General features: G+C 43.4%; 1 protein-coding gene across 1 annotated transcript in view; it reads left to right on the top strand.

The window, feature by feature from the left end:
* The window catches only part of LOC137427083 (uncharacterized), a 28,494-nt gene extending 5,487 nt beyond the window's left edge, over positions 1 to 23,007 (top strand). The window contains exons 2-5 of the mRNA XM_078778727.1: positions 11,444 to 11,884; positions 19,174 to 19,572; positions 22,466 to 22,503; positions 22,687 to 23,007. Coding sequence (XP_078634853.1) covers positions 11,444 to 11,884; positions 19,174 to 19,572; positions 22,466 to 22,503; positions 22,687 to 22,776 — 968 coding nt within the window. The 3' untranslated portion in view covers positions 22,777 to 23,007. The remainder of the gene's footprint in view (positions 1 to 11,443; positions 11,885 to 19,173; positions 19,573 to 22,465; positions 22,504 to 22,686) is intronic.
* Positions 23,008 to 23,274: the final 267 nt, after the last annotated feature.

Genomic DNA, 23,274 nt, shown 5'->3' with positions numbered 1-23,274 from the left:
TTCATTCCTCTTTTCTCCCGCCTCTGGAACAAACTCCCTCACTCCCTTCAATCCCACTCCTCCCTCCAGGTCTTTAAAACAGCTGTTCACCACCATCTCTTATCTTCCCCCATCCAAAACCTTGATCTTTTCTACCCCCGCTAATTCACCCCAGATCCACCTTGTTTGAAATTCCAACTTCTTTCCTGGAAGTCCTGGCAGTGTCCATATGTTTTATACCTCTCCCACCGCCGCCTTCCCATGCCCCCTCCCCCCCCCAAAGCCCTCGCCCTCTCTCAGATCTCTCGATGTCTCCATGTCTCTCGGTCCCTGCTCTCAAATGTTGTGTTTGTGTCCTTCCCCCTCTCTCCCCATCTTGTCTACCGCTCCCGATGTTATATGTTTTATGTGTCGGTTTGTCTTTCTGTGTGATTAATGTTCGCTCTTTCACGAGCCTCGATCTTGTATACAAAAAAAGAAAAAAAGAAGAAAAAAAAAGATGTCTACCACTTGTGTTCTCCACTACTCATCATCATTATCCACATCGCCTCTTTGTCTATTTCCATCTATTTTCTCCCTCAGCCCTGCTGTTGGAATTTCCTCCTTCTTCTTCTGCTGTTTCTTTTGATATGTTGTGCCCTGGTCTATTCTGAGTTCTAGCTCTTCCACGAACCTTGACTCTGTTGATACTTCCTTGAACCTTGATACTTCCTTTATAAAGTCCCACAATTGGCAGTGCAAGTTAGAGCAGACATTGAACCATGAAGTCCAAGGAACTGTCCGTAGAACTCCATGATGGAATTGTGAGGAGGTGTAGATCTGGGGAAGGGTATAAAACAATTTTTGAGCGTTTAAAGTTACTGGGTGCACAGTGAGCTCCATCATTAGGAAATGGAAGGAATATGGAACTAGCCAGACTCTTCCTATTGGTAGCTGTCCGACCAAACTGAGCAACCTGGAAAGAAGGACCTTGGTCAGGGAAGTTACCAAGAACCCAATGACCAATCCAACAGAACTACAGAGTTCCTTGGCTGAGAAGGGAGAACCTGCCGGAAGGCCAACAGTCTCTGCAGCAATCCACAAATCCAGGCTTTATGGGAGAGTGGCCAACTCATCCCCCATCTAACACCATCCTTACCATGAAGCATGGTGGTGGCAGCATCATGCTATTGGGATGCATTTCAGCTGCAGGGAGTGGGAGACTTGTAAGGATAGAGGGAACAATTAATGGAGCTAAATACAGGCAAATCCTTGAGGAGAACCTGCTTCAGAGTGAAAAAACCTTAGATTTCGGCGAAGATCTACATTCCAACAGGACAATGACCCCAAGCATACAGCCAATCCCAGGTCACCTGTGGGCAAGGTGTAGAACCTGTCAGTCCCCCTTACCAGGGTAACGGTCCGCAGCCTTGCAGTTTAAATGGCAGATGGCTCTGCACATCTGGTCGATGAGAGTCCAGTCAACTCCAACAGCACAGGTGGAAGAGGGACACCGTCCAACAGCTCCAACAGCACACCGTCTATACCACACACTTACTCGTGTGTACCAGCCATAGAAAGGCAACTTTTTTGGAGCTAACCAAAATGACTAAAAGGCAAATGACAAAAAATTGGCAGAACAACTCAAATTAGTGAAACAGTACTCTGATGACATTGATATGTAATTTGTCCCAGATAAGAGTGCCAAGTGCACATTCATATAAGGCAGACCAACAAAAACGGACAACATAAAAATTGACACAAATACAACAACACACGAGCTAGACAACGAAGCATCATACAAATATCTCGGAGTAGAAGAGGGCGACCAAATATGTCACAAATGCGCAAAACAATCACCGTAAAACTTCGACTATAACGCGCACTTTTTTTTACCCAAAAATATTTTAAAGTCAGAGGAGCGTATTATACATGGGTCTAATGTTTTTGTAAGTTTTTTTTTCAGATTGAAACGAACATCGAGGACGTCTTCAAAAACGGAAGTGGCAATACTCAAAGAAGAAGAACAAAGAATAGCTAAATGTTTAATATAGAATATATAATCTGTAAGTTCACAATCATCAAGTAAGTAAACCAGTGTTCTATAAAGTGTTGATTTTAATGTCTGGCAAGTTCGAAAGATATTCTACGAATGAAAAAAATTATACTGGGAATTGAATGGACGTTGGAAAATAAATATATATTGTTCGATTATTCCCCTTGCCCGAGGAGAGGGTATTGCATTTAAGTCCGTTTCTTTGTTTGTTTGTCTGTCTGTCTGTCTGTTTGTCCGCACAGAATAAATATGATTTTCTCTGCAACCGTTGTTCGGATTGACAGGAAATTTTCACCATAGGTGCAACTCCACCTGTTGAATTTTTAAATTATAATAATGACGTCATGGGTCACGTGGTTCGGCCGCCATCTTGGAAAAACCATGAAACTTTGCACCTCTATGTCTCCAAAAGTGCTGAACAGAAAAAATTGAGACGTGGCTCATTGTAAAGAACTCTCCATGGGGAATAAAATATGTTAATGATCGTGTCACAGGTGCCTCCATTATGACGTCATAATTCGACAAGTACCAAACTTTATCCGATCAAGATGAAATTTCTTGAGCGCCATGTCGGCATGAACTGGTGGAGAAAAAAAATGATGACGTAATGGGTCACGTGGTTCGGCCGCCATCTTGGAAAAACTGAAAAATTTTGCACTTCTATATCTCCAAAAGTGCTGAACAGAAAAAATTGAGACGTGGCTCTTTGTAAAGAACTCTCCATGGGGAATAAAATATGTTAATGATCGTGTCATAGGTGCCTCCATTATGACGTCATAATTCGACAAGTACAAAACTTCATCCGATCAAGATGAAATTTCTTGAGCATAATCTAGGAATAAATTAGTTTAGAAAAATAATAATGATGACGTCATTGGTTACGTGGTTCGGCCGTCATATTTGATTTAACACAAAAGTCTTAAAAACCACTGAAAATACATCCTGGCGAGGGTTTGCAATCTCTGATTGCTCTTTTTCTTGTTTTGTGAGTTGTAATTATGTACAACTGATAAAACGATCTCCCCCATCCACGTGACGCCTTGAAGGTGACCATGTTTGGAGCGTCTTCGCAAGCATGACAGCTTTCACACGCACCTCCGAAATGCTGACGTCACCGCCTTGTTGCCGACGATCTGTGACCCAATCGACCGAATATTCGGCTATTTTGCTTCGTGGGAGCGACTGCAGACGCTCTTTCTGTCGCCTCCAAAATCTGATGTTCACCTCAGATATTCCATCGAATTCCCCTCGTGTCCATAGTCTGATGTTCACCTCAGATATTCCATTGAATTCCCTCGTGTCCATAGTCTGATGTTCACCTCAGATATTCCATCGAATTCCCCTCGTGTCCATAGTCTGATGTTCACCTCAGATAGTCCGTTGAATTCCCGCCCAGCACCTCTGTTTCCGTGATCTTCAGCGTATCGAACAATGTTTCGTTTTTCTAATTACGCTAAGAAAACTAGTGGAAATAGAAGTCTCTGGTAAATCTTATGAACAACTGAATGAAGCTGTTAAAGAACACTTGGGTTTTATAATAAAATATAGCCAGTTATCAGCAACTTGAGTACCACGTGATTGTCATCCGACAGCTGACGGTGGATGGCTTCAATGTTGGACTGAAGTGGGAAGATGCCAGTCGCTGACAGGCGAAATCCCACAAACTCATGTCCGGCAAAGCGAACATACACTTTTCACCATTCAATGTGAGGTTGTGTTTGGCGAACGCCTAAAACACTATGTGCAGGCGCTCGTTGTGGATGGGTGTATCAGTCCCGTGTACAACAATGTCATCTAGTTAAACTGCCACTTCTGGAATCCCTGCGAGGATCGAGGACATCACTTTCTGAAAACAGCTTGGGGCTGAGCTGAGCCCAAAAGGCATCCTAGTGTAGCGAAATATTCCAGCCTGGGTGACGTACGCCGTGAGGTCCCTGCTATCGGGGTGGAAGGGCACCTGGAGATATCCCTGGTGAAGGTCAACTTAGAAAAAAACGGTGGAGCCATAGAACTGGGTGGTCAGTTCCTCTGATGTGGGCAGGGGGTATTTCTCTGGGATGACAGCCCTGTTTACTGCATGAAGGTTCACACAGATACGCAGCCCTCTCGACTTTTTCCTGAAAAGCACCAAGTTGGAGATCCAAGGGCCGCATTGACCGGTTCAATAATTCCAGCTTCCAACAGGAGCTTGAGATCAGCAGACACTTCGTCACGGAGAGCAAGCGGGACGCGTCGCAGTGGCTGGATGACTGGGATTACCGTAGAGTTGAGTAGGTGCTGGTGGGTAAAGGCAGTGAGGCAACCCAGTCCATGAAACAGCGTGGGTCATTCCTGTTGCTATGGGGAAGCGACCTGCGGAACAGCTGACCCACTGGCATCCATCAGGGAGAAGCCTATCTTTGTGAAGAGGTCGAGGCCTAGGAGGTTGGCACCCCGGCGGGCAATGTGGAATGTGAACGCAGTCAGGTGCTTGGTGCCGTAGCGCACAGACAACTGGAGGGTGCCCACAATGTCGATTTTGGAGCTACCATACCCGCAGAGGGCAGTAGTGGGGTGTTGTAGCGGCTGATGAGCGAAAAACCGTTTATAAGTGTCTAGGTTGGGCAGAGATACTGTAGCCCCTGTGTCCAATAGTAGGGGCACACACACACACATCATCTCGCTGAACGGCATGGGTCTTGAAAGCCACCGGTCTGGAGCACACATTGTGTATAATTGTGGGCGCTGTGTGGGGAGGTTGTGCCCTTTGTGGTGCTGTCGTTGTGGCAGGGGCAGAGCGACACAGTTTAGTAAAGATTTAGTTTGATTTAGAGATCTAAAATCTTTAGATTTGCTGCACTAAAAAATGATTTAGTTTGCGACAGTTTGCGACAGCTCACGTCTCCCAAGCCGAGCGCGATAATATAAGTTCCAAAGGACCGAGTCCAGCGAGTCCACGGAACGGGAGGCTCTCCTGGCAGAGAGAGGAAAAGAGGAGGTGGTGGAAGAGAAAACTCAGCCATCCTGGTCGCCAAAATGTTGTGTTAAAGGAGGGACACGACCGCAGAGATGAGTTTCGAGTGGACTGCTTCAATGAAGCACACAACGTCGGCCAACTCCAGTCTCCAGCCCAACATGGCGGGTGCCGTAAAACATCATTGGCCGAAAGCAAACGTAAAGCAAACATTCATTCACAGAACTGACGTAATAGTCCGGTTGCCAAATCCAATTTTTTGGCTGAACCTGGAAATGTTATGCAAAGTTTTTTTTTTGATTGATTTTGGTAGCCTAGGGTCTACTCTTTCAGAATCTGCCGGGTGCACTCCGTTCACCCTTGGGGGTTTGGAGAAATTCAAGATGGCGTCCAAGAAAAGTCCGGCAGAAGTATGACTGAACCTGGAAATTTTATGCAAAGTTTTTTTTTTGATTGATTTTGGTAGCCTAGGATCTACTCTTTCAGAATCTGCCGGGTGCACTCCGTGCACCCTTGAGCGTTTTGAGAAATTCAAGATGGCGTCCAAGAAAAGTCCGGCAGAAGTATGACTGAACCTGGAAATGTTATGCAAAGTTTTTTTTTTGATTGATTTTGGTAGCCTAGGATCTACTCTTTCACTGAGAATCTGCCGGGTGCACTCCGTGCACCCTTGAGCGTTTTGAGAAATTCAAGATGGCGTCCAAGATGGCTGTCGTTTCAGATAACTCCCTATAACTCCGGTAGTATTTGACCTAGGATGATAATATTGGTGTCTAACCGTATGTTTTGAGGGGCAAGGAATCCATTGAAACCATTTATTTGACTGGTTGGGGATTGCATCATATAGAAATGCAATATGGCCGCCAATATGGCTGCCATATTACAAATTTCAAACAAAAACAAACAAATTCACTTGTATTCACTTTTATTCAAATAAATTCACTTGGTCTAGAATGATAATTTTGGTGTCTATCCATATGTTTCGTGGACAAAGAATCCATTTAAGTGATTAAAACAGATGCATATGAATTACATCACAAGAATCTGTGACATTGTTCAATTGAATTAAAATGCTAAGTAAGAGTCTGGCTGCAACCTGCAGCATAACAAGCACAGAATATTGTACATTTCAAACCATCCTTCTTGCAGCTGCAAGAAAGCGTTCTGCAGGGGTTGTCACTCTTGCATCCACATCTGATCATACGCATGACAGTTTCTGGGGCGAGTTCAACATTTGCGGGAAGGAGGACCGGTTGTAGCGTTTTCAGTTTCGAGTGTTTTACCCATCCGTACATTTCTGCATCAAGTTCAGGCGGATTGCTGTCTTCCAGTGAACGCCACACAATGGCTTGGTGATGGGCCCTTCTTACATTCTCTTTAAATGCCTCACTTGTAGGAGGAAGGGAACAAAGTTTTGGTGGTACCGCGGAGGCCCGACCCGTTTTGGATGCCCACATCTTCCAGCGTGTTTCGGACATTGATTTACTCATAGAATATTGACCGTAACAGGCTGACATGAATGTGGTTGCCTGCGCAATCACTGATTCTATGGGAGAATCAATGACCCCTAAAAGTGACAGTGAGTGACCATCTTTCAGAACCTTCAATGCAGTACCTTTGCCAACCCCATAGCAGCATGCTACCGTATCACACCCAGTAAGAGCATGGGCTGGCAGGAGTTCATTCACAAAAGACACATGCTTCTCTACGGTTTTTCCAATGTCAATGACTGTTCGTTCCTTAATTGGTGATTCGATTTTTCATGCTTCCAGCGTGATAATAATGAAGCAAGAAAATGAAAACGTCAGTGTCATCGGATATCACAGTTATATCACTCTCTTCATTATTTCGAGCAGACAGTATCACCTGTTGGACAATGATATTGGACAGCATCACCTCATCATAAGGAACACTGGTTTGATTAACATGTCCACCCACAGTTTGGCAGTCTTACTCCTTTTGGCTATGTTCTCCAAGACCTCCATGAAGTCCTCCTTTGACTCAAGTGTATTGCAATCAAGTACTCCTCGAAGAACTTCCTCAGCCAGCATTCTCAATGCTCGAACGTTCTGCGGAAATTTCTTTCCAGTCAACATTTTTGCGACTCCTCCAAACACATCACTCAGAACTTCCTCCAGTCCACTGTTTTCCATCAGAGTCCCGATGCAGCCTATGAAACTCATCAAAAAGTGCATGCCACCCAAGCGCGGGATGACATGTGAAAACTTTTCTGGGTAAGCCCACTTCACATGTAATGCAACTTTATACAGTTGTAAGTCACAGGTAAATAACACAAACTTTTGGTCAGCATTATGTGTCACCTTTTGAGCTTCCACCATTGCTGTCATTATTGTATCTGGGTGGAATGGCACAAGATCAATCAAAGGTAGGTATGCCGTCTTTGTCTTAGGTTGTTCTGTTTGGCCTTGATTGCGTGTAAGAGCTGTGTTGTAGCCATTGTACTCGGGACAATTCTGTTTCTGAACATCCTGAAAGAAGGCAAAGTCAGTTTCGTCCACTCTTTGTTTTACAGTAGCCTGTTGCGCAAGTAACTTGAGTGGGAGAGCTGTGCTAACAGCAGCACTCTCGGGCATTTTTGGTTTCTTGGGACCATTGTATCTCTGTATGGTGACATCATATTCTATTGGCTCCGACATCTCCTCCTTTGAAATTCGTGGGATTGTTTCTCTATGGCATCGATCAGCATCAGATGTTGATTCAGGTTGTGTAACCAGAACAGCTAACGAGTGGGTGGAAAGTTTTCCATTTTGCGACGAGATTTCAGCATCAAAATTATCGACAACTACTTGTACCAAACCTTCTGATGCAGCAGATATGCCAAGACAGGATCGTTCCATTGTTGCAGCTTTCGCAGCTGAACGCTTAAAGCGTAATACCTCGTCATAAGAACATGTCACACCGAATGACTGCATGGTTGTGATGATATTTTTTGATCTGCCCAATTTTGAACCTAGTGCTATCTGCAGTGCCGTTGGGTTGTTCTTGACAGCCTTGCCCCTCAAAACATACGGTTAGACACCAAAATTATCATCCTACGTCAAATACTAACTGAGTTATAGGGAGTTATCTGAAACGACAGCCATCTTGGACGCCATCTTGAATTTCTCAAAACGCTCAAGGGTGCACGGAGTGCACCCGGCAGATTCTCAGTGAAAGAGTAGATCCTAGGCTACCAAAATCAATCAAAAAAAAAACTTTGCATAACATTTCCAGGTTCAGTCATACTTCTGCCGGACTTTTCTTGGACGCCATCTTGAATTTCTCAAAACGCTCAAGGGTGCACGGAGTGCACCCGGCAGATTCTGAAAGAGTAGATCCTAGGCTACCAAAATCAATCAAAAAAAAAACTTTGCATAAAATTTCCAGGTTCAGTCATACTTCTGCCGGACTATAACATGCCAGTGTGCAGACATGACGAGGGGAGGGGGATCCTTGTCACAATATAATTCATTGATTTAAAATGTCCACCTCTGAAAACGATTTATGAAAAAGATAATTTTTAATCTCTAAGTGAGATTTGCTGCACTTGTGTGTCAGCTCCATGACGAGGCTTCGCCCATGTCATGTATAAAAGGTAAAAATGATTGTTTTTAATCTCAAAGTGAGATTTGCTGCACCTGTGTATCAGCTCCATTACGAGGCTTAGCCCATGTAATGTATAAAATGTAAAAAAGATAGTTTTTAATCTCAAAGTGAGATTTGCTGCACTTGTGTGTCAGCTCCATGACGAGGCTTCGCCCATGTCATGTATAAAAGGTAAAAATGATTGTTTTTAATCTCAAAGTGAGATTTGCTGCACCTGTGTATCAGCTCCATTACGAGGCTTCGCCCATGTCATGTATAAAAGGTAAAAATGATTGTTTTTAATCTCAAAGTAAGATTTGCTGCACTTGTGTGTCAGCTCCATGACGAGGCTTCGCCCATGTCATGTATAAAAGGTAAAAATGATTGTTTTTAATCTCAAAGTGAGATTTGCTGCACCTGTGTATCAGCTCCATTACGAGGCTTCGCCCATGTCATGTATAAATGTAAAAAAGATAGTTTTTAATCTCTAAGTGAGATTTGCTGCACTTGTGTGTCAGCTCCATTACGAGGCTTCGCCCATGTCACGTATAAATGTAAAAAAGATAGTTTTTAATCTCTAAGTGAGATTTGCTGCACTTGTGTGTCAGCTCCATTACGAGGCTTCGCCCATGTCATGTATAAAATGTAAAAAAGATAGTTTTTAATCTCTAAGTGAGATTTGCTGCACCTGTGTATCAGCTCCATTACGAGGCTTCGCCCATGTCATGTATAAATGTAAAAAAGATAGTTTTTAATCTCTAAGTGAGATTTGCTGCACTTGTGTGTCAGCTCCATTACGAGGCTTCGCCCATGTCACGTATAAATGTAAAAAAGATAGTTTTTAATCTCTAAGTGAGATTTGCTGCACTTGTGTGTCAGCTCCATTACGAGGCTTCGCCCATGTCATGTATAAAAGGTAAAAATGATTGTTTTTAATCTCTAAGTGAGATTTGCTGCACTTGTGTGTCAGCTCCATTACGAGGCTTCGCCCATGTAATGTATAAAATGTAAAAAAGATAGTTTTTAATCTCAAAGTGAGATTTGCTGCACTTGTGTGTCAGCTCCATGACGAGGCTTCGCCCATGTCATGTATAAAAGGTAAAAATGATTGTTTTTAATCTCAAAGTGAGATTTGCTGCACCTGTGTATCAGCTCCATTACGAGGCTTCGCCCATGTCATGTATAAAAGGTAAAAATGATTGTTTTTAATCTCAAAGTGAGATTTGCTGCACTTGTGTGTCAGCTCCATGACGAGGCTTCGCCCATGTCATGTATAAAAGGTAAAAATGATTGTTTTTAATCTCAAAGTGAGATTTGCTGCACCTGTGTATCAGCTCCATTACGAGGCTTCGCCCATGTCATGTATAAATGTAAAAAAGATAGTTTTTAATCTCTAAGTGAGATTTGCTGCACTTGTGTGTCAGCTCCATTACGAGGCTTCGCCCATGTCACGTATAAATGTAAAAAAGATAGTTTTTAATCTCTAAGTGAGATTTGCTGCACTTGTGTGTCAGCTCCATTACGAGGCTTCGCCCATGTCATGTATAAAATGTAAAAAAGATAGTTTTTAATCTCTAAGTGAGATTTGCTGCACCTGTGTATCAGCTCCATTACGAGGCTTCGCCCATGTCATGTATAAATGTAAAAAAGATAGTTTTTAATCTCTAAGTGAGATTTGCTGCACTTGTGTGTCAGCTCCATTACGAGGCTTCGCCCATGTCATGTATAAATGTAAAAAAGATAGTTTTTAATCTCTAAGTGAGATTTGCTGCACTTGTGTGTCAGCTCCATTACGAGGCTTCGCCCATGTCATGTATAAAAGGTAAAAATGATTGTTTTTAATCTCTAAGTGAGATTTGCTGCACTTGTGTGTCAGCTCCATTACGAGGCTTCGCCCATGTCATGTATAAAAGGTAAAAATGATTGTTTTTAATCTCAAAGTGAGATTTGCTGCACCTGTGTATCAGCTCCATTACGAGGCTTCGCCCATGTCATGTATAAATGTAAAAAAGATAGTTTTTAATCTCTAAGTGAGATTTGCTGCACTTGTGTGTCAGCGCCATTACGAGGCTTCGCCCATGTCATGTATAAAATGTAAAAAAGATCGTTTTTAATCTCTAAGTGAGATTTTCTGAACTTGTGTATCAGCTCCATTACAAAGCTTCGCCCATGTCATGTATAAAAGGTAAAAAAGATAGTTTTTAATCTCAAAGTGAGATTTGCTCCACTTGTGTGTCAGCTCCATTACGAGGCTTCGCCCATGTCATATATAAAATGTAAAAAAGATAGTTTTTAATCTCAAAGTGAGATTTGCTGCACTTGCGTGTCAGCTCCATTACGAGGCTTCGCCCATGTCATGTATAAAATGTAAAAAAGATAATTTTTAATCTCTAAGTGAGATTTGCTGCACTTGTGTGTCAGCTCCATTACGAGGCTTCGCCCATGTCATGTATAAAATGTAAAAAAGATAATTTTTAATCTCAAGTGAGATTTGCTGCACTTGCGTGTCAGCTCCATTACGAGGCTTAGCCCATGTCATGTATAAAATGTAAAAAAGATAATTTTTAATCTCTAAGTGAGATTTGCTGCACTTGTGTGTCAGCTCCATTATGAGGCTTCGCCCATGTCATGTATAAAATGTAAAAAAGATAATTTTTAATCTCTAAGTGAGATTTGCTGCACTTATGTGTCAGCTCCATGACGAGGCTTAGCCCATGTCATGTATAAAATATAAAAAAGATAATTTTTAATCTCAAAGTGAGATTTGCTGAACTTGTGTGTCAGCGCCATTACGAGGCTTCGCCCATGTCATGTATAAAATGTAAAAAAGATTGTTTTTAATCTCTAAGTGCTCTAATGGTTTACTGCACTTTGACCTTTTTACCATGCAGGAGCAGAGAATCTGGACACGGAAAACTGTACGATTGAAGAAAAGGGAACGAAGCGTTTGGAACTTTGTGTGGAACGGGAAGTGATCGGGCTTCGAGGAGGTTCTGCAACCTTTCCCTGTTCATTCACTTATCAGAGCAACAGGTGGAAGATTAAAAATCTGACTTTTGTTATTTTTACACTTCGCTCCGAGAACGGGGCAATAATAATACGTTATGATGAAAAGGGGGGAATTGAAAAGATGAAGAGATTTGAAGGGAGAGTGGAGAAAATGGAGAAACCGGAACAAGGATTGTGGTCTATGGAGATCAATAATCTGAGGGTCGAGGATGAGAACACGTATGTTTGTCGCTTCATATATAACGAGAGTGAAGACGGAATAAATTGGAGAATATCGGGATTTGAGGCAAGACCAAAAATACGAACTAAGCTTCGGGTCGATGGTGAGTATATGTTTTATTATTTTATTCTATTAATCCTAAGAGCCGCCATTTGGTTTGAATCTCGATATTCCCAAACGCTGAGAGAACGAGCGGAAAAATGTGATCGGTCGAGTTGACGTGAATTGGTGTAATATTTTGTCACAGTACTACTAAACTGGACATTTTTGGAAGTGCCAACCAGACTATTTGTGTTATACAGTGATCAAAATATATAATTCCATTGAAATAAAATAAAAAGCTGCAAAGAAAAAACAAACAAAACAAAACTCCGGATACGAGATTTTTAAGTGATTCTTCACTGTGAAGTGTGATCTGGCCAAACGATACATAGCATGATATTTCAAAGAGTTATGGACGGATTCGGTTGAAACGTGGTGGAGAAGTTGGGTGTGTGACGAGCACAAAGTGATTCCATTTTGGTGAAGATCCGAATCCAGATCCAGATACGAGATTTTGTTTCATAATTTTTAAGTGATTCTTCAAAATTGAGAGATGGGCCCAAAATTGATATACATCATGATATTTAAAAATGTTGTGGACAACAAAATGTTGTGGACGACAAAAGGTTGTGGATAACAAAATGTTGTGGACGACAAAATGTTGTGGACGACAAAAGGTTGTGGATAACAAAAGGTTGTGGATAACAAAAGGTTGTGGATCGGTCTCACTAAAATCCGAAATAGACTCAAAATCCGAAATGGAGCGAAATGGACCTTCAAAATCATCCGAAATGGATTGGGGTTAGGGTTAGGGTTAGGGTTAGGGTTAGGAGTACTTAATTAACATTACATTTTATTCATTCCTCACCTGTTTTAGATCAGTATTTTAACATTTAATTTTACTACTAAATCACCATCCATTTCGGATGTTATTGAGGTTGGTTTAATATGTTGTGTATGAAATGAAATGAAAAGTGTAGGCTATGGGGAGGTTATTGGTTATTTTGAGGTCCATTTCGCTCCATTTCGGATTTTAGTGAGACCCATAACAAAAGGTTGTGGATGACAAAAGGTTGTGGAAGACAAAAGGTTGTGGATGACAAAAGTTGTGGAAGACAAAAGGTTGTGGATGACAAAAGTTGGTGAATGAGTTGGTTAAGTGACAAGAACAAGCGTTACGCCTTGGTCCCCCATCGGTGAAGTGATGCGAGTTGACAAAGTGGAAGACGCAAGGCGACCATCTTGGATTTTGACGTGGCGACCCAATTTTCAATAGCGTTCTTCCTTATGCCTAGATACACCCACACACCAGATTAGAAGTTGGTACTTCGCTTATTTTTCAAGATATTCCGCTCACAAGGTTCAAACATTTATATGGTGGCGGCCATCTTGGATTTTGACGTGGGTTGCACCCACACACCAAATACGAATGCGGTCATTCGCTTACGCACGCACGTACACACGCACGCACGCACGGACGGACGGACGGACACACGGACGGAGGGGAAAACCACAGTCCCCCTTTCGCTCCGCTGTGCGACGGGGGACAACAAGCGGACTAGCTTTTGGTTCAGGTCCGAATCCAGATCCGGTCGATCAGACTCAAAGTAAGATGTGCATTAATTTCTGCATATTGCAGGCCATGAGCTACCTCTTTGGACAAAAACTCCAACAAGAATGCAAACGATCCACATGCTACAGTTTGAAGTTGTACGCAACCTTCAGAGTCCCAGCTATCATATTTTCTGGCCCCGGAAACTGAGCCGCTCCTGTCACCAGCGTGTGACTCCACATTTGGTGTCTCTCCTCCAATGATACCGCTGCTGGCTCCGGCCAATGACTTAGAACCTGCTCGTAGAACTACAGACCCGCTTAACTGAGCACACGAGACGGGACACACAGGCACTGCACCTCATCCCGTCTGTGATCTGCTTGTTCGGGACAGGTAGACACAGAAGCCATTAGTGAGCTGGTGGATTTCTACCAATATGACCTTCCATCACCAATAACAGGTGAAACAGAGATGCGCAGCTGGCAGATAATGGGGTTCCAACCACAGCAAGTCAACATCAGACGTCCCAACGACAGCAGCAAAAACCCTCAAACAGACAGACAGACATTCTTCCCCAACATCCACTGCCTGATGCTTCTCTTCTGCAGGATGTCCGTAACATCATGGAAGTGTGAACGCCCTATTACCGGACTGAGACGTCATAAGACTCACGTCAGGCCAACAATGCATGAAGATCAAATGAATGGACTTCTACCAACGCACATTCACTATGGTGTGGACTTAATATGAATGGCATCACTGATGACTTTACATGACGAAATCCACGAAGAATGGAGCTTCTGGACATCCTTTAGTAGAGCTAGTGGACTACAAGAGCTAACGATGTACAAATAGGAAACTTTCACTTCACTCAGTAGGCCGGCTGGCACAAGCTCACACACATCACTATTGAAGACAATATCTCTCTTTTAGTTCAATATTGTCAATTAAAAAAATAAAAGAAAGACAAATATATTGAGTTGAATAAGGCTTGGTGGTAGATTTTGTGATCTGTGAACATCTTAACCTCAAGTGAAACCCCCCTAAAAAATTTCTGGATCCGCCCCTGATACGCATATGCAATTCTATACAATTTGAGGAGATTCCATACAATTTGCCAAATTCAGAGCTAATGCATTGCTACACTGTCGATTCGTATTCAGATTCGTGTTCTGCAATGTTCAAAATATACAACTCAATCGAAACAAGAACAGCACTCGATAACTCCACCAGGCTGAACAATTAATGTTGTTGTTTGTTGTTGATAGGCCGGATCTGGAATCGGACCTGAACCAAAATCTAATCAGCTTGTTTTTGTCACTTACCAACTCATCCACCAAATTTTGTCATAATCCGTCCACAACCTTTTGAAATATCATGCTATGTATCGTTTTTGGCCCTACCATTCAATGGTGAAGAATAATTTATGATTAAAAAAATTAATCGTATCCGGATCCGGATTCGGACCTTCACCAGAATCTAATGCGTTCGTCCATATCACACACCAAACATGTCCACCAAGTTTCGGCCGAATCCGTCCATAACTTTTAAAGATATCCATCTCCATATTGTTTTGGCCTTATCTCAATGATGAAAAATCACTCAAAAATTCCAGTAACCAGACTAGATTCCGTCCAAATCTGTCCGCAACTTTTTGAGATATCCTGTTCACAAACAAGCAGACAGGGGTGAAAAAACAACGTCCATCCACCTTTGATGGCGTTGGTAAGTAGTTCCTCCATCATAGAAATAGACTGATAGACAGACAGAGTGAACCAATTGCTTAACCCCACATTGTGCTTCCTCATGGGGGTAACAACCACTTCTCGAATTTCTATAACTAGCAGAGTACCCGCCCTACTGGCAATCTTGTTCCAATCATGCAACACATTTTCTGCCATCTCTTGTTGAGGATATTGTTACGTTTATGAGGGGAGGTGAGTGAATACCGTAGGAAAGGTAGGATCGCATCGGAATAGTATGGACCGTGTGATGTGTAATAGCATTTCGATGTAATAAGTCGCGAAATGTCGCTAAAGGTTGTGATTAAATGTGCACAATACGGAGGGTTGTGTCGTGTTAATTAATATTAGGGCTTAAGGTTCATTTCCCTTGTTGGTCATGCCCCCTGTGGCCATTCCCAAAGATTATATCATCAGCCGGACAAGTGTAGCATCGGCTGGCCAATATTCACGCTCCATGGGACACGATAGAGCAAAAACCCACCTAGGAGAGGCGGAGTTACAATGGTTTGATGGGCATGAGGCAGGACCAGCAAGCCACACCCCCTCGCCACCCCCCTCTGCCCCCGAGTGACGCGGCCCAACGACGTGGGCGGGGCGAGCATGAAGGGAAGGGCTTCAAGGAAGGTTCGATAATGTTTTTTGTGCTGGGCTGTATTTGGTGTGCTGCAGGACGTGTCCGCGTTTTCTTCCGTAAGTGGAGGACTTTATTTACCCCGTCAAAGGATTGTGGAGTTTTGGACAGCCCGAAGAGAAAGAGGGCCATCTTACTTGCTTGCCTCAATTCTGGTCACCCAGCGTTCGACACGCGGCTTGGTCGCCATTATTTTTCCAGGCCTCCGGCCTGTTGTGGCTTCGGACTTCGACAACTGCTGACTTACTACAGAAACCATTTGGGCCAGCTGAGTGCCAGAGCTTTTCCTTTTTCGTACTTTCCCCTGCATGTGTTTTTGTGTCCGTACAAGAGGATCCTCCACTTAGAATCTATTACCTCAGTCTTTATTTTAATTATTCTCATTTCATGCCTTGCTTTATTGTAAACTAGCTGAATGCACCCGGCGTTGCCTGGGTTATTTTTGAATGAATTGAATCTTCTGCACATAGGTCTGACGCGAGCCCAGTATCAGTTAGTGCTCAACGATTCCTTGTTCTTTCTTCTGTCGGGCCCCGACTCACGCGGAGTGACACATAAGTTTACTCAGCGGAGTTTGACTATCCGGCCGCGGCCGCATTTCATTCATTTACTACTAAAATTCAGCTTTTACTCGAGGCCGTAGAAGATTGACTACTATAATTCAGCTCAGCTTTTAATTGCGAAATGGGCCCAGCCCGGCCGAGGTGGCGTCGACCGGCCTCGCCACCTAGCTATAACCTTCCCGGGCCCGTCCCAACATTTTTTGTTTCAGAGGTTTCCTCCTATCTTTCACCGTTCAGGAGATTAGCACGTGCAGACAAACAAACAAACAAACAAAAACTTTCTTATATATATATATATAATTTATAGAATAATAATAATTAGTATTACATTTTTGTTGTGTCGTTTACTTGCGGGTTTGAGAATAAGCCCGTGTTTCGTGAGAATAAACGCTTCGTGGTTCTTCGATCCCACACGCGCCATAACCACGATATTGGATATCGCCTCAGAGTTAAAGCTTGTTCGGCTCATCCGTTGACGGGCTCGGTGGTAACCAGCTGTGAGCAGGACAATATTTTCTGCTGACACAACTGCCTTGACTTGGATTTCTTGCTGATTTCCTTTGGTATTATTGCTGATTTCCGTTCAGCTTGGGGGCGGGGATTCTCAATTTTCTCAATTTTAAAGTTCTCAATTTTCCAGACAAAAAAACATCAACCATCACCCTAGCTAACAATACCCATGACCATCCAACACCATCCCCCCACAACCCCTCTACAACCGCCACCCTAGCTAACATACCCATGACCAACCCACACCCCACTCATCCTCCCCTCCCCCACCATCCCCTCACAATCCCCTTTACACTGTCACCCTAGCTAACGATACCCACGACCAACCCACACTCACCTTTTCCCCCCGCACCCCAACCATCCCCCTCACAATCCCCCATCAACCGTCACCCTAGCTAACAATACCCACAACCACCCCACATACCCTGCCCCCTCCTCCACCACTCCAATCAGTATCGAAATCCGAGCTCGGAATTGCAGTTTCTCTATGTACCGTCGCCGGCAGGATCACGTTGAGTTCACAATGTGACGTCACTGGAAAACTCGAAAATCGACACTCCAGGGCTTTTTTTGGCACTTTGTGATACAGGGTGATCAGATTAAACCTTTGCAACTACGAATCACTCACTATGAACACTGAATGTTTTTTTAATTATTATTTATTTAACATATATTTTAACACATATTTATTTATCACGTATTTTGATGGGGTTTGCTTTCTTGAAAAGAGCATCTAAAATAACCTTATATTCACTCATTGTCATTATTCCACTTTGACTGTTATTGTCATTATTAGCCCCCATTGGACTTTGTCCAAAACGGGGGTTTATGGATTGGGTCTCGTCCGTTTGTCCATGAGGGTGTCCGCAACAATATCTCGGAGATGTATGGACCGATTTTATTCTTACCTGGCACAAAGACAATATATGATTGTATACACATGCACATCATTGTTGTTTTTTTTGACGCCATCAAACATGGCCGTCCAGCCATGGTGAACCCGATGGTGAGCACGTCTTCAACCATTAACCCCTAAGCTATGTCGCTTAGGGGTTAAGGGTAAATCCCCTGTATGTAAATGACCTCTGTGATTTTTTTCCCCTTGTTTCTTATGACACTTCACTACACACACTACCAGCCAAGCAATCGGCGTGTAATTATAAACATTAAATAAACTGACCAGATTCAGACATTTGAACAATGCCACTGACACCACCAGCTGAGTCATCACAAGGGCACAGGAGGGGCGTGAGGCCCCGCCCCGAGGGGTGATGATTGCTCGGTACCATGTAGCGATGAGATGGACTCTTTGATTGGAGCATGCCCAGACGTCATCGGATGACGTTCGAGACCCGGGAACAAAAAGGCTGAGGATCGCCATTTTCTCCCTCTTGCGCTGGGTTCTCGTGGCGTGCGGTCACAGTTCGTGCTCGCTCTTGGCGGTGGCATTCGCGCGCTCGCTCTGTTCCTGGCTGTGTGGAGGAGTCGATGCATCCTTTCCCTGATTTGTTGGTGCTGGCTTCGTGACGGCTGTGTGCGCCTGAGAGACCTCGGTGCTTGGTGGAGTTGAGCGTGGGACAGGACGGAGCAAGGGCCTGCTTGCTTCACGTTCAGCGGCTGGCGGGAGAATGGACTTCGCGCCGAGGGCGTGTTTTCCCATGCAGGGACTCGGGGACCTGTTTGAGGACCGACGGGGTTCAAGGGCCGTTCAAAGCTGAGTACTAAGCAGACAAACCACACACATTTTATTAATTTAATCCCCGGAAACATGACAATATTGAAGTACATCGTCCTTTGGATATACTATCTCCATTTATGTTGTGTTTGTTGAAGATCCGACTTTTTTAGAAATGGTGGCCATTGTGTGCTAGCACCCTCCACGTAGTAAGTGGGAGCCCTATGTGAGCATATACAGGTCTGGTGCAAGGGTATTGGGCACCCTCGGCAAACCTTCAGGTTTACAAATGCATATTTTCTTAGATTAATGAACATGATTAAATAATTAAATTAATTTATGTGGCCCCAGTGGTGTTTATAATAGAGGACATGGATTTGTCTCACCCCCTACATCCCCCGCCACATATATCAATTTAATTGCATATTTTATTGTGCATTATTATGAATAAAACATCTGTATTTATAATTAGATTTATTTTACACTAGCTGAATGCACCTGGCGTTGCCCGGGTCCGGGTTCCGGGTTTGTTTCCCGGGTTCGGGTTTGGGATCTGTGAGATAAAAAAAGGAATAAACCGCGGCCTTGCGAAACAGCGAAGCAAAGCAACATGCAGTAAACAATAATTATATATTACTTAATAAACTTTTTTGTTTGGTTTTGATTCCATACAGTGCAACCAAAGATCCTGGACATCTCGAAAGAGTTTGTGAACTCCAGTAATTCCTGGAGGGTGATTTGCGAAGGCGAGGCCAAGCCGGGACCGAACATCACCTGGTTGAACCCAAAAGGACTCCTGGTCAATGAAACCGAGATGGTATCGAGTCCAAATGGGAAAAATGGATTGCAGAACATCATCAGTACCTTTACCATCACAGGAGAAGACCCAGAAGGGCAATACACCTGCCTTGTGAAGAACAAGTACGGGATGGCCCAGGACCATGTGATTCATTTGACAAATACAGGCAAACAATGGATTGTGATTGGATGTTCAATTGCCTTGAGTTTGGTTCTTCTTCTTCTCTTTGCTGTTGGATTGCATATTTACCGGAAAAAGCGAAACCCCAGGGAAGGTAAAAACATCTCCACAGTGACTGCAAACCTCAACTCTTTTTTCCTAGCTTCTCCCGTCTATCGAACCACCTTCCTCTGTTTCACTCTTCCCTCCAGGGCTTCACGCAAGCGGTGCCCCACCATCTTGTGTCATCACCCATCCTGGCCCATGATCATTTTTCTCCCATTAACCCTTCATAACCCAATACAACCCTCAATTACTTGCTGGTTTCAGTGTTTCCTTCCCTCCTCCCTTTCCTCTTTTCCAGTTCGGTCATTCCCTTGATGTTTGTCCCAATGTCAATTCTAATTTGCTTTTGCATGAGCCTTGCTCCTGTGAAGAAAGACAATACCAAGAAAGATGTAATGCAGAGCATGGCACTTGCAAAATCCAAATAAAAACAACAGTTGCCATGGAAACGGCAATTTGGTAATTTGGAAAATTTGACCTATCAAGTGTTTTACATGATTTGATGTGCGTAACAAATTCGGTTGATACATTTTCTAGTTGCGGCCTACCTAATAAGCCTTGACCTTAACCTTAGACGAACTTTGACCACATTTTTCTCACGTTGATACAAATAAGCTGTTTCCGTTTCAATTTGATATCTGGGAAAAATCTTAGATATGGTGAAAAAATAAATTCACAAAAAGTCTTTTGATTATAAAGGGGTGAAATTGTTGTCATAGAACCCGTTGATCTGTCAAAACGGCTACATCGATCATTCTGATTTTGATTGAACCAATTTGCAAATGCTGCTCAAATTCCAAATCAATATAATGGAAAATGACGACATGTGAAATTGATCATCGATCTCAAAAAAGAGGGTTCAGTGATCCATTATGCGACCTTTATCAGAGTTCAGGTCCATTGAATGAAATTTAAAAATAGTATGTAGGTAACAGTAACGTAACGCAGCTTACGTGTAGCGGCACACTTGGTAAGGCAGCTTATGTGGAGGTACAGTTGGTAACAGCTTACAGGGAGATGTACTGTTGGTAACACAGCTTACATGGAGAGGCACAGTTAATAACACAGCTTACTTGGAGAGGCACAGTTAATAACACAGCCTACATGGAGAGGCACAGTTAGTAATGCAGCTTACCTGGAGAGGCACAGTTGGTAACGCAGCTTACATGGAGGCACAGTTAGTAACACCTTACATGGAGAGGAACAGTTGGTAATACAGCTTACATGGTGAGGCACAGCTGGTAACGCAGCTTACATGGAGGCACAATTAGTAACACACCTTACATGGAGAGGAACAGTTGGTAACGCAGCTTACATGGAGAGGCACAGTTAGTAACACAGCTTACATGCAGAGGCACAGTTAGTAACACAGCTTACATGGAGGCACAGTTGGTAACGCAGCTTACATGGAGATGCACAGTTAGTAACACAGCTTACGTGGAGAGTCACAGTTGGTAACGCAGCTTACATGGAGATGCACAGTTAGTAACAGCTTACGTGGAGAGGCACAGTTGGTAACGCAGCTTACATGGAGATGCACAGTTAGAAACACAGCTTACATGGAGGCACAGTTGGTAACGCAGCTTACATGGAGATGCACAGTTGGTAACGCAGCTTACATGGAGATGCACAGTTAGTAACACAGCTTACGTGGAGAGGCAGTTCGTAACACAGCTTACATGGAGGCACAGTTGGTAACGCAGCTTACATGGAGATGCACAGTTAGTAACACAGCTTACGTGGAGAGGCACAGTTGGTAACGCAGCTTACATGGAGGCACAGTTGGTAACGCAGATTACATGGAGGCACAGTTGGTAACGCAGCTTACATGGAGGCACAGTTGCTGACGCAGCTTACATGGAGGCACAGTTGGTGACGCAGCTTACATGGAGGCACAGTTGGTAACGCAGCTTACATGGAGGCACAGTTAGTAACACACCTTACATGGTGAGGCACAGTTGGTAACGCAGCTTACATTGAGATGCACAGTTGGTACCGCAGCTTACATTGAGATGCACAGTTGGTAACGCAGCTTACATGGAGATGCACAGTTGGTAACGCAGCTTACGTGGAGATGCACAGTTGGTAACGCAGCTTACATTGAGATGCACAGTTGGTAACGCAGCTTACGTGGAGAGGCAGTTAGTAACACAGCTTACATGGAGGCACAGTTGGTAACGCAGCTTACATGGAGATGCACAGTTAGAAACACAGCTTACATGGAGGCACAGTTGGTAACGCAGCTTACATGGAGATGCACAGTTGGTAACGCAGCTTACGTGGAGATGCACAGTTGGTAACGCAGCTTACATTGAGATGCACAGTTGGTAACGCAGCTTACGTGGAGAGGCAGTTAGTAACACAGCTTACATGGAGGCACAGTTGGTAACGCAGCTTACATGGAGATGCACAGTTAGAAACACAGCTTACATGGAGGCACAGTTGGAGACGCAGCTTACATGGAGATGCACAGTTGGTAACGCAGCTTACATGGAGATGCACAGTTAGTAACACAGCTTACGTGGAGAGGCAGTTAGTAACACAGCTTACATGGAGGCACAGTTGGTAACGCAGCTTACATGGAGATGCACAGTTAGTAACAGCTTACGTGGAGAGGCGCAGTTGGTAACGCAGCTTGCATGGAGGCACAGTTGGTAACGCAGCTTACATGGAGGCACAGTTGGTGACGCAGCTTACATGGAGGCACAGTTGGTAACGCAGCTTACATGGAGGCACAGTTGGTAACGCAGCTTACATGGAGGCACAGTTGGTAACGCAGCTTACATGTAGGCACAGTTAGTAACACAGCTTACATTGAGATGCACAGTTGGTAACGCAGCTTACATTGAGATGCACAGTTGGTAACGCAGCTTACATGGAGATGCACAGTTGGTAACGCAGCTTATAAAATACACTAAATATCTGTTTTTTTTATCCCACAGGAAACTCGACCCAAGCGGATGTTGGACTTCGTGAATCAGTAAGTTTGTAGAATTATTTAATTAAATTTCCCATTTATTAACTGATTTAATGATTATTAATTCACAGAACATAACCACGAGAGCAGGCTGGTAATTTATAAAAATACAAGTTTAAAGTTGGAGTACCGGTACGTACAATCATATAACAATGTGATCATTGCATGTTTACGTTTCTCCAACAGGGACAGAGAGAGGAGGCGTCGTACATGGCTCTGAAGAAGAAGCATCACGAAGAGTCCCAGCATCAGTTGTACGATAACTTGCGATGTTGATCGGACCCAGCCAATCTGTTCCCTTTCAATTAATACATTCATTCTTTGATACATATTATGTTCCTTACTGAATTAACATTTCTTTGAGAGTAATTGGTTTGAATTATTAGAATAACTTGGATATTTGGAGGCATTCATGATATTATCTGTTGATATGTTACCTGGTTCGTTTCTATAAACAGTTATCTCAGACCTCTCAAGTTACTGGATTAAAGGTACTGTTTTGATGAAGAGCTGATTTTGAAGACCCATTTCAATTTGCCTATGTTTTTCCTTTGCATTCTACACGAACGCCATCTTTAATTCGATCTGAGGTTCGAGGAATGATGTTGATTGAGGTATGCCAACCACAATGGGTAATGCCAACTCTTCCTCGGAGCTAAAAGCTTTCTTCACAAAAAAGACGAAGGGTGAGAGTCCGAAACGTCAGTTTCTTCTTACTTCCAACTGTGGTTCAGTGTGCATCGATCAACGTTGTTCTTCAGGAGAAGTCATAAG

This window comes from Myxine glutinosa, chromosome 5 (genome assembly GCF_964187855.1).
Source record: "Myxine glutinosa chromosome 5, kmMyxGlut1.1, whole genome shotgun sequence".
NCBI classification, from domain to species: Eukaryota; Metazoa; Chordata; class Myxini; order Myxiniformes; family Myxinidae; genus Myxine; species Myxine glutinosa.
This window is presented reverse-complemented; position numbering and strand designations above follow the sequence as displayed.